At 45.6% G+C, this 12283-nt stretch overlaps 1 protein-coding gene across 5 annotated transcripts in view; it reads left to right on the top strand.

The window, feature by feature from the left end:
* The window catches only part of LOC101894735 (papilin), a 42240-nt gene extending 30215 nt beyond the window's left edge, over positions 1 to 12025 (top strand). Inside the window, exons 6-18 of one of the 5 annotated variants that reach the window (XM_005176061.4) lie at positions 18 to 4062; positions 4122 to 4301; positions 4629 to 4799; positions 5268 to 6367; positions 6430 to 6613; positions 6688 to 6882; positions 6959 to 7129; positions 7438 to 8006; positions 8065 to 8215; positions 8394 to 8831; positions 11426 to 11587; positions 11661 to 11777; positions 11848 to 12025. In XM_005176061.4, coding sequence (XP_005176118.1) covers positions 18 to 4062; positions 4122 to 4301; positions 4629 to 4799; positions 5268 to 6367; positions 6430 to 6613; positions 6688 to 6882; positions 6959 to 7129; positions 7438 to 8006; positions 8065 to 8215; positions 8394 to 8831; positions 11426 to 11587; positions 11661 to 11777; positions 11848 to 11987 — 7623 coding nt within the window. In that variant the 3' untranslated portion in view covers positions 11988 to 12025. The remainder of the gene's footprint in view (positions 1 to 17; positions 4063 to 4121; positions 4302 to 4628; positions 4800 to 5267; positions 6368 to 6429; positions 6614 to 6687; positions 6883 to 6958; positions 7130 to 7437; positions 8007 to 8064; positions 8216 to 8393; positions 8832 to 11425; positions 11588 to 11660; positions 11778 to 11847) is intronic. The other 4 variants (XM_005176063.4, XM_005176062.4, XM_011296721.3 and 1 more) reach the window with 4 other exon arrangements.
* Positions 12026 to 12283: the final 258 nt, after the last annotated feature.

Here is a 12283-nt window from a genome sequence, read left to right as displayed (position 1 = left end):
AATATTTTTTCCTTCAGTGCGATGCATGTGGTCAAACCACAGAAACACGTACCGCAATTTGTGGATCAAAATCAGGAAAAGTGTATCCTGACGAATTTTGTGCTCCGGAAGTTCCCCTCCTTTCAAGACCATGTGAATCGAAGAAATGCAAAACCCAGTGGTTTACCTCGGAATGGAGTAAGTGTTCTTCTCCTTGTGGCAAAGGCGTTCAATCCCGCGTTGTTCTCTGCGGAGAGTTTGACGGAAATACCGTCACAAAAGTTACTGATGAGTCGAAATGCGATGCTGCCATGAAACCGGAAGCATCCAAGGAATGCGAAGGAGAAGAAAAGGAATGTCCAGGCCAATGGTTTACAGGTCCTTGGGGAGAATGTAGCAAGCTATGCGGTGGTGGTGAAAGACAGCGCGAGGTGATGTGTTTGGCAAATGGAACCAAATCCGACAACTGTGACAAAAACAAAATCGAAGCCTTATCGGAGAAATGTAACACACAAGCTTGTACAGATGACGAAGTCTTGCCTGTTGACAGTGCGGACAAAGAAATTTCCGATGACGATGAGGAAGATTGCGAAGATGAGGAAGAGGAAGACGTTAAAGTTGTTACAGCTAAGATGAGTGAGGATCTGAAGATCTCAGACGGAATTGAACTGGACGAAGAAACAACTGTTTCCTCATTCATTACCGACGAACTTATGATGAGTGACAGCACTCCTCCAACAGATACCACGGATGAAGCTGCATCGACTGACGCTCCCTTAACGACAGTTGAGGGTTCTGGTGATGCCACCGAAAGCACTTCTTTATCGTCCATGGATACTGAGGAAGGTAGTGGAGATATGGAAACAACTTCCGAATCTGGTGTCACTGAATCACAAACTGGATCTACAGAAGGTTCCGTTGGCACAGAAGATACAACGGTTGATCTATTGGAGACAACTGGTTCATCCAGCACTGACGAAACTACAGATGCACCGGTTACTGATTCGACCGACTCGTCCGCCTCAACAGAATCCTCCACAGATCTTACAAAGGAACCTGAGGGTGTCTCGGGATCGACACAGGACTTTACTGAAGAAAGTACGGAATCACCTGGCACTACAGATGGTGTTACCGAGGCAACAGGATCCACTGATGTGTCATCATCTACTGATGCTACCCAAACTACCGACATTACTTCCAGTACTGATGCTTCTGAACCGACCGGCGCAACAGGATCTTCAACCGATGTCTCAGGTTCAACAGAGGCATCGACTGAATCGTCTACCACCATTGACGTTAGCGACACCACTGATGCTACAGATTCAACCGCTGCTTCGGTCTCAACTGATGCTTCAGACTCAACTGATGCTACATCGTCGACAGATGTTTCGGACACTACTGACGCACCTGCCTCAACTGACGCTTCAAGCTCAACCGAAAATTCCGCCGCTACTGAAGATTCCACTACGAGCGATACTTCGACTGAGACATCCGCATCCACTTTAAGCGATGTCACCGAAACTACTTCCAGTGACATCACCGATCCGACGGATACTACACCAAGCGATACCACACCCCCAACCGACACTACACCAAGCGATACGACACCTTCAACCGACACAACAGCAAGTGATGCCACATCCTCAACCGATGCCTCATCCTCAACCGACGCCACAAGCGATACCACTCCTTCAAGTGACGCCACGACCGAAGAATCTGGTTCCACCGGTGTGTCAGAAACAACTACCGCCGCCTCTTCAGATGCTACAGACGTGTCGGGTACCACAGACGTTTCTGCCTCCACAGATGTTTCAGGCTCAACCGACCCATCTACATCGACTGAAGGTTCCGACTCAACGACGGATGTTTCTGAGTCCACTGACTCTTCAGGTTCTACCGAAGCTTCAACAGCAACAGAAACAACGGATAGCTCAGACACTACCGACGTGTCCGGTAGCACAGAAAGCTTTGTTTCTACAGACGCTTCGGCATCAACAACAGATTCCAGCGATTCAACTGACGAATCAAGCTCCACAGATGAATCAACAGAATCTTCTGGTTCTACTGTCACTGAGGCAGAAGCAACATTGTCTACTGATGAAACCTCAGAGTCATCTCCTGCCGCGTCCACAGCCTCTACAGACGTCGGATCCACAGACTTTAGTTCGACCATTGCTACCGACATCACGGACACCACCACAGACTCTGGAATATCTACCAGTACCGAAGCTGCCGAAGACACCACAACTGATGCCAGTGGACAAACGACCTCATCGGATACAACTGGGCTTTCCGATGTTACAACAGAGACAGGCTCAGAAGCCACCACATCCGGATCGGACACAACTAGCGCCGAATCAAGTGAAACTACAACATCATCCCAAGACTTATCGACCTCATCAGACGTTTTCGATTCCACGACCGAAAGCTCTGGTGACACTTCACTCTCAACTGACGAGGCTACTACGGTTGACATTTGGACTTCCGAAGATGATGAGTTCGAGAAGAGTACTCCCAATACTCTCCAGGCAGTCATTACCAAGGAAACTAGGCCCAGAAAATGTAAGCGCAAGAAGCCTAAAGATTGCAGTAAGACAAAATATGGTTGCTGTCCAGATGGCAAGAGTCTTGCTAAAGGTCCATTCGACGAAGGTTGTCCCATTCCCAAGACTTGTAAAGACACCGAATTTGGTTGTTGTCCCGATGGTGTTTCTCCAGCCGCGGGCAGCAACAACGAAGGATGTCCCAAGTCACAATGTGCCGAAACATTGTTCGGATGTTGTCCAGACAAGTTCACACCAGCTGAGGGCGAGGACGATGAAGGCTGTCCTGAACCAACTACCGAACCTCCAACAACGACTACCGAAATGCCTGAAGAAGAAACGACAATGTCGACTGAACCAGCACTCGAGAACTATGTGTCAACTGAAGAACCTGAATCTAGCGAGTCTACCGAAGTTCCCGAAACAACTGAGGCTCCAGCTACACCCGAAATCATTCAGTCATGTTCCTTTGCAGAGTTTGGATGCTGTCCTGATGGTACTACTGAGGCTACTGGTCCTGACTTTGCAGGTTGCGATGCTCCTACTCTTACCAGTTCTACGGACTGTAGATCCTCGGAATTCGGTTGCTGTCCAGATGGTCGCACTGCTGCCTCAGGCCCCAACTATCAGGGATGCCCAGCTTGCACTCACGAACCTTTCGGTTGTTGTCCAGACAATGAAACTCCGGCTCACGGTTCAATGGGTGAAGGTTGTTGTTTGAACTCGGTCTACGGATGTTGTCCCGATAACATCAACAGCGCCCGTGGCCCCAACTTCGAAGGCTGCGAGTGCCAGTACGCTCCATACGGATGTTGTCCAGACAACAAAACGGCTGCCCTTGGACCAAATAACAAGGGCTGCGACTGCGAAAGTTCTCAGTTCGGATGTTGCCCAGATAAACTTACTGCGGCCCAAGGAAGCAACTTTGAAGGATGTGCCTGTCACACGTTCCAATTTGGCTGCTGTCCCGACGGCATTACAGTTGCACAAGGACCCCAGCAGCAAGGCTGTCACTGCTTACAGACACCGTTCAAATGCTGTCCAGATGAAAAGACACCGGCCAAGGGCTGGAACTTCGAAGGATGCACATGCCTGGAGAGCAAGTATGGCTGCTGTCCCGATGGTGTCACCTCTGCCCAAGGAAGCAAATTTGAAGGTTGTGAAAATGTCAAGGAACCACCCCAGAAGGCGTGTGGACTGCCCAAGGAGACCGGTCCCTGCGGTGACTTCAGCATCAAATACTTCTTCGACACATCCTACGGCGCATGCGCCAAGTTCTGGTACGGAGGCTGTGAAGGTAATGGAAATCGCTTTGAAAGTGAATCTGAGTGCAAGGAAACTTGCCAGGAATACACCGGCAAGGAGGCCTGTTATCTGCCCAAGAGTTCTGGTCCTTGCACCGGCGACCTTACTAAGTGGTACTTTGATGCCGAGCGCGGCCGTTGCGAGCAGTTCAAATACGGTGGCTGCTTCGGTACCAACAACCGTTTCGATACGAAGGAAGAATGCCAATCGTTCTGTGCAGTTAGTGAGACTACACGTAAGTCGGCGCGATATACCTGAGCGACAGATTGGATGAATATGTATGTTTGTTTACAGCTCCCTGCGATCAGCCGATGGACGAAGGACCATGTGAGGGCAACTTTGAACGCTGGTACTATGACAATCAGACCGATGTATGCCGTCCATTCCGATATGGCGGCTGCAAGGGCAACAAGAACAACTATCCCACGGAATATGCCTGCAACTACCACTGTCGCCAGCCCGGAGTCCACAAAGGTTTGAATTATTTTCGAAATTTAAAACCAAACCATTTGCATTAGATTAAGCCACTGGCGTATGCTTTTGACGGTTGTGGTTTATTGTAATTCTCATTGTCTACCCCACCCCTCTCTTCTCATTTGGTGATGGATCATTTAATACTCACTCATTTTTCCCATTTTATTCTCCCCTTTCCACATCTCTCTATATATGTTTGTGATTGCTTGCTTTTTGTTTGCCTGCTACCCCTCTCTCTCCCAACACACACACATGCTCTCTTTACAAAAAAAATTTCAACACTATTGAATGCAAATGCACGTGCACGATCATGCCTGCTGTATGTAGATTATTGCTCGCTACCCAAGCAAACCGGTGACTGCAGCGAGAAACATCCACGTTGGCATTACAGCGAGACCGAGAAGAAGTGTCTGCCCTTCTACTACACGGGCTGCGGCGGAAACAAGAACAATTTCCCCTCATTGGAGTCGTGCGAGGTCCATTGTCCCAAGGAAGTCGGTAAGGTTATTCATTGCGATAAGTGTGTCCTCAGCCAAGATGTGAAAGATGTGTATGTGAGATTTAAACCCGAAGCGTTCAGTGGGTATAGTTAGAATATCCTTGCGTCCGTATGTAATAGATCGAATACATCCTTTTTTGAGTCATTTCCGGCAAAAGAACAAGGGACTGTCCGCCCTACATAGGGGGTGACATTAAGTTGTTCTTTACTAGAAACGACTGTAAAGAGGATACCTCGTCCGGTATTTAAGGTACTTCGAGACAATGACGAAGAAGTCGCATCTATGGCTGTGGACACGGGTTCAGTCGGTCCAACCGATTATGGACTTTGTAAATACCCATTCTATAGATCGATGTTTGTCAGCTTTCATCGGCAAGTCAATGTTGTGACGCACTGTAACCCCTTTCCGTTTCGAGCGATTTTTTAAATTAATGGACTTTGATTTTTTTCCTTTTTGTCAAATATAGCCAAGGATATATGCGAAATACCAGCTGAGACAGGCGGTTGCGACAACTACCAACCCATGTGGTACTACGACACGAAACACCAACGCTGCCGGGAATTCTACTATGGAGGATGCGGTGGCAACGAGAATAAGTTCGCTTCGGAAGAGAGCTGTATGCGCCGTTGTGAAAAGAAACCCGAACCAAAGCCTCAGCCTCAGCCAGAGCCCGAACAGCCAGCAGTCAGTACAAATGTCTGTGATGAACCACCGGCTCAGGGACCATGCGGAAACTTTACCCTCAATTGGCACTACGATAGAGAGCGCGGCCAATGCAGACAATTCTACTATGGTGGCTGTGAAGGAAACGGTAATCGATTCGAAACCGAAGAAGACTGTGCACGAAAATGTATTAGCCAGGCTGAACCTGAACCCCAGCCTCAGCCTCAGCCCGAGTCGCGTCCTGTTGAGAAAGCAGAACCAGAAACTGTGGAAGATAATATCTGTCTGCTGGGCCAGGATATGGGTGATTGTGACGACTATAGCGTCATGTGGTACTTCGATTCGCAGGAGTCGCGCTGTAACGTTTTCTACTATGGCGGTTGTGGCGGCAATGGTAACCGCTTCGCCACCAAAGAGGAATGTGACCGACGTTGTTTGGCCGAATCTGAACCTGAGGATCTGGGCAATCGATTTGGTGCACCTGAACCTGAACCAGAACCCGAAGTAGAGAGTAGTCCTGAGGTGGAGAGTAGCAACAAGTGCTTCCTTCCCGTTGCCCACGGAAACTGCTTGGAGAACGAGGTGCGCTGGTATTATAACAGCGAAGATGGTGTGTGCGATCGCTTTGTCTACACCGGCTGTGGTGGCAATGCCAACAACTATGCCACCGAATCCGAGTGTGAAGACGAATGCTTCGCAGTTCACAACACCTGTCAGCTGCCGGCTCTTTCGGGCAACTGCAACGAAACAATGATCAGATGGCACTTCAGTGAGGCCGAAGGCAGATGTCTCGAGTTTGAGTTCAGCGGATGTCGCGGTAATCGCAACAATTTCGTCACCGAACGGGAATGTGTGTCGATGTGCGGCGGTGAGGAGTCACAGCCCCAACCCGAACCCCAGCCTGTAAGTGGAATTGATGTCGTTGCTTGAAGGTGTATAATTTACTCTCTCATATTGTCCTGTAGGCATACTCGGTGTGCGATCTTCCCATGGAAGCTGGAGAATGCGACAACAGCACCACAGCCTGGCACTACGACAGAGAAAGCTCGTCCTGTGTGGCCTTCACCTATACCGGATGTGGCGGCAACGGCAATCGATTCCTGTCGCGAGAACAATGCGAACGCCAGTGCGGCGAATTCAAGGGAGTTGGTAAGTTTGTCTCTTTTAGTGTCCTTTCATTCAGTGCTAGACGGGTAAGTTTAATCGCCTTGAGCTCCTATTAGATGTCTGCAACGAGGAGGTCTCGTCCGGACCCTGTCGCCAGTGGCAGACGCGCTTCTACTTCAACAAAGAGTCGCGTACATGTGAAGCTTTTACCTACGGCGGCTGCCAAGGTACCGCAAATCGTTTCGAGAGTCGCGCCGAATGTGAGGCCCGATGCATTATCGGCCAGGAACCGACGTACACTGACACCAAAGGTATACTTGTAGCTTCATTGTAGTTTGTCTTTCTTGTTCTGGCTATCTAAACGTTTCCTCCCTGTTATGAGTCCAGATATCTGCAAGCAACAAGTGGACGTGGGACGCTGCAATGGTGAGGCACTCACCGAACGGCGCTGGTATTACGACGATGCTCGCGGCAATTGCGTGTCGTTCATTTATTCGGGTTGCGCTGGCAACCAGAATAACTTCCGATCCTATGAATCTTGTTATAACTACTGCGCAAGTAAGCCCAGTTTGCCTGCATGGGCGCCTTATTCCCGCACCTTTTTAGGTTAAAAACGCTCACGTGCACCGCCACTCTCCATTGCACCCCATACTTTGTTTTAGTTGCACCCATACATTTACACAAATTTATAGTTGCTCGTTTGCACGCTCATCCCTGTAGATTAGTTTTTAAGAAGCACGGGGAATTGGTTAAGGATGGTTTTGGGTTCTGGGTTCGGGTGATGGTGTAGATGTAACAAGAGATGATCCACACGTTCCGAATTCTAACTTATTCTGATACATGTTTTCCTTTCCGTTTCCATGCAGAAGCCGAACCAGCGGTTAATGAGGTGTTGCCTGTCAATCGATGCGAGCAGTACGAAAACGAATGCGCCGCCCTTTCCTGTCCGTATGGAAAGCACCGGGTTGCCGTCGACGAGGAATGTTCCCGATGCGAATGTGACAATCCATGTGCTGACTACGAGTGTCCCGATGGTCAGCAGTGTGCGGTGGAGGTGTCCAACGAAAGATCTGGAGAATTCAAGCCCGAATGCCGTCTCATCAACAAACCTGGCATCTGTCCTCGTTTGACCGCCAGCGATGGAGTGTGCGGTCGCGAATGCAACACCGACGCCGACTGCCGTGAAAACAACAAATGCTGCAGCAACGGATGTGGATTTGTGTGTGTGCACCCAGCCGTACCCACCAGACCGACAACAGCACCCACAACTCCAGCTCCGGTTGTGGTGTACCCAGAAGACGTGAAGGCATCTCTTGTTCCCAAGGAAAAGGCCGAAACCGATGTTAATACTCCATTGGGTGGTATTGCTGTGCTCAGATGCTTTGCTACGGGCAATCCAGCGCCAAATGTCACCTGGTCCCGCAACAATGTTGTGGTAAGTGCAACGTCTCACTCAGAAGTTGACTTGATATCATCTTTTCACCCTCTTGCAGGTCGACACCAACCAAGGACGTTATGTTTTGACATCCAGTGGCGATTTGACAATTGTGCAAGTGCGTCAAACCGACAGTGGCTCCTATGTGTGCTTGGCCAGCAATGGCTTAGGCGAGCCGGTGAGGCGTGAAATTGAATTGCAAGTGACAGGTAAGTAAGGCCTAATGTGCCCACGGTGTTTGAATTGCTTTTACTAACTTACCACTCCTTATTGGGACGCAATGTTTGCATTTTTCTTGGTTTTTCTGCCCTGTGCATGTCCTGGTGATTGGTTTTGGTTTGTTGCTTTTGCTTTTGCCTTGCTTTCCCCGTAACTAACCCTCTACAGATCCCGTTCCAATGCCTGCTTATGTGTATGGCGACAAGAATGTCACACAGATCGTTACACTGAACAGACCCGCGGTGGTGCGCTGTCCGGCTGGTGGTCATCCCGAACCGATGGTCCATTGGTGGCGCAATCGCAGTCGCCTGCCGTTGTTGAGTTCTCGCTTCGAATTGGCCCGCGACTATTCGTTGACGTTCCGTTCCGTGCAATTAACCGATTTGGGTCCATACACCTGTGAGGCATGGAACCGTCTCAGTGTTCGGCCATCGTCGATAAAGGTAACGCTGGTCGCCGTTGGTCCGGTGCGAGCTGCAAACAACGACGAGTCGGAATATTTGAAATATATCATTGAACCACCAAAGGCGCCGGTAAGTCAAGTGCCCACGTACCCATACAGGCCGACTAGACCACCAGCAGTGCCACCACCATACGTTGTTGTTGGTAAGTATTTGCATGTCTCAATTGCGATCAGTTTTGAGAATTTAATTCTAAACTCTATTGTTTGTGGTATTATGTTATTGCATGCTCTAATTTATAACACTGTATGTATGTGACGTACGGGACGATCTGAAATGGTCTTGGAAATTGTTCCAACTGGAATATGGAATACACCTAAGTCTGTTTTTACACGGTAGATTAGTTCCAGAAGAAGCCGTGTAAAAAAAAAACCGTGTAAAAAAAACCGTGTAAAAAAGACATTGATCTTATACAAAAATGGGTGATTTGTTCCTAATCTCTAAAACCTATTAAAATTAGTGAAAAACAAGAATTTTTATTTTTTTCTTTACCAAACACGTCTTATTGCATTAACAGTTCACAAAATATTAACACGTTTCAATTGCTCTGACCAGTAAATTTTATTGTATGTATGCACATAGTGCTATTCACATTTGCTTTGACCAGTAAAAATTGTTTGTACGCGTTACTCACTTAAATCTTTAAGCTAGTGTTCGCAAATTGTCGATACTATCGATGGTTTCAGACTTTTTTCTTTCATAAATACTTTTTTGTGCTTCGCAAAAATTAAATTTGACAAAAAAATTTAAGTACATAAAATTTCAGATCGTGCTAAATGGAATTAAATCGTGTAAATAAATTAAAAATATTCAATTTTCAAACCGTGTTATATCAAAACCGTGTACAAAAAGACCGTGTAAAAACAGACTTAGGTGTATTTGGTAATTGTATTAGTAGGTCCCCCAAAATAGTTTCGCAGAAATGCGTGAGAATTTCTCTCAATGAGCTCAAGGGAGAAGATCGTATTTTTAATCGTTTGCGAGCGAGCACTTCCGTTTCTTCAACCCTTGACTAGAGTCGTGCAAAGTCGTTAAACTTCCACATCCTATATTTTTGTCTACATTAGAGTTAGTGTGAAATTTGAATATAGGAGTCCAGTGTTTTGGTAACTCCGCTTCAAAAATTAACAAACTTAGCAAAACAACTAACAATCCAATATTCTGTGATATTTAGACCAGGTGCTAAAATGGACAAAATTACCTACCTCATTCTTGTAACTCCCTCTACAAGAGTGAAAAGTTAAAGAAAAAAACAGTGTTCGATTTTTTTCAATATGAGCACTTCCCTTTATTTTTACTTATGTTACACTAAGGTTTATGTTAGGGATCGGTTCCCTATTTCTAGGACTTTTCCCACAAGAGTTTAAAAATAGTTCATATAAAAATAATTTTTAATTTATTAATTTTCAATCGTCCAAATTCGCCATGTGGTAATATTTATATCACACTAAAGTGACGTGCGAGAATGGACAATATGGTATTATTCCTTCTGATTCCCCTCCAGAGTATGCCAAAAGTTTAAAAAATAGCTCTAAATAACTTTTTTCTTCAAGTGTTCTTCTCCCAATAATTATACCCTACACCACACTGTGTATTTGTACATTTGTTTGTAAGGTGGGGAAGGAGACGAGATATACGCATAGTTACTTTTGAGGATCTTCATAGAATCACTGTCTGAGTCGATTTTAACAAAATGCAGGTCGCATTTATTATCCGATTGAGATGAATATTTCCAAACAATATATGTTTGTCCCCAGAACAGATTAAGATATAGCTCCTAAATAAATCTTTAACTGATTTCGGTTGAAATGTGCAAATATCTGTCCAAAATCCTAAATTTAGGTACATCTGACCGCATTCAGTCTAGAAGCAAGTACATCAAATTTGGTGAATATCGGTTCAGATATAGTTATAGCTTCCATATATATATGTTTCATCCGATTTGATGTTTAAATCCGTCACATGCAATATGCATCCGACAAGAATGATGTTTGGTATCAGATATCAGGTACAGTACTCCTGAGAAATTTTATCAAGATCAAGATCTTATAGAGCTTGGAAATACCTTTGCCATATTTTATCCCATATATATACTTAATCCGATTTCAGATTTATTGTGCAAATAATGGCTGATATCAGCCCAAATCGAGTAAATTTCGGGACGTACGTACGATTCGCAAACGAATTCAGGCTAGAAGAAAGTGTATAAAATTTTGTGAAAATCGGTATAGATATAGCTTTAGGTCCCATATACTTGTTTCATTCGATTTTATATTCAAGTCTCTCACACGCGTAAAAATGCCCTCCACAAAATTGTAGAGATCGGTCCACATTTGCATATATAGTTCCCAAATATATATTTTCATTCGATTTCACATTTATTGTGTAAAAAAGGGTAATATCAGCTCAAAAAGGATACATTTTGATGAATATCGGTTCACATACATTGATTCAGAGTAGGATATATCTCCCATTTATTAGTTCCGCTCGGCTTTAAGAAATAACTGCTTTAAAGTCATAATACGCATTCAAAAGTTTCATAGTTGGTATGATTTAATTCTCATTCTCCACTAATAATACAACGTTTTTTTATGAAAATAACAATAATGAGATTAAGCCTGACCATGTTGCAACAACAAAATTCTAATTAATTAATAAATTTATGTGTCGTGGTATTGATGGCATTTTATTATTTAAACAAATAATTAAAACTTGTTCTCTTGCGTGCTCCCGAAACAGTGCCCGTCAATGCCGTCATTGGCAAGGATCCTTCGAATACCTACCAGCCCGGTTCCACTGTTGCCTTCAGCTGTTCCGTTCAAGGATATCCAACTCCAAATGTGACCTGGACGAAGGATGGCCTGCCATTGGTGCCCAGCGAACGGGTCCAAATATCAGTTCGTAAGTAAAGTCGTATTCGCATTTATTCACATCCCATTTAAATGGACGTCGGTCCATCCCTCCCTTCGAACAGGTGAACCTTATCGCGTGATTATCAACAATGTCAGTACCACTGATTCCGGCAAATATGGTTGCAAGGCTGCCAATGCTGTCAGCTATAGTTTCAGCGAGGAGAATATAAACATCGAATGTGAGTAGCTCATTGCTGAGTCCTGGGTATTCGAATAATAACTTCTTCCTTCTGTCGCTCTCTTTTGCAGCTACCATCCCATTGAATCCCGAGTGCATCGACAATGGCCACTTCGCCAATTGCAATCTGATCGTAAGGGGACGTTACTGCAAGAACAAATATTATGCCAAATTCTGTTGTAGGTCGTGTGCCCTGGCTGGTCAGCTCTGAGGTCTTTCCGCTGGAAGTCCATTGACCCACTTACGACTTACGCGAATCTTTCAATGATGCTACATTTTCTATTTGATACGATACTAATCTACTATAAGAGTCACTTAGAGAGGAGCCTGTACCCAGCTACCCTGTCTAACACCTGCAATATCGAAGAACGCACAAATTTTGTCCCCTGCCTCCCCCCTTCCGCCAGACGAGTCAATAATTCACCGTTTGCGTATTTTCCATTACTTAACCGTTAAGAGTAACCTCAGGCCATTGTAAGCGTTATTTGTTAGCCAAGTATGAATTAA

This window comes from Musca domestica, unplaced genomic scaffold (assembly GCF_030504385.1).
Source record: "Musca domestica strain aabys unplaced genomic scaffold, Musca_domestica.polishedcontigs.V.1.1 33, whole genome shotgun sequence".
NCBI lineage: Eukaryota > Metazoa > Arthropoda > Insecta > Diptera > Muscidae > Musca > Musca domestica.
The sequence above is the reverse complement of the archived record's forward strand: the minus strand, read 5'-3'. Positions and strand labels throughout refer to the sequence as shown.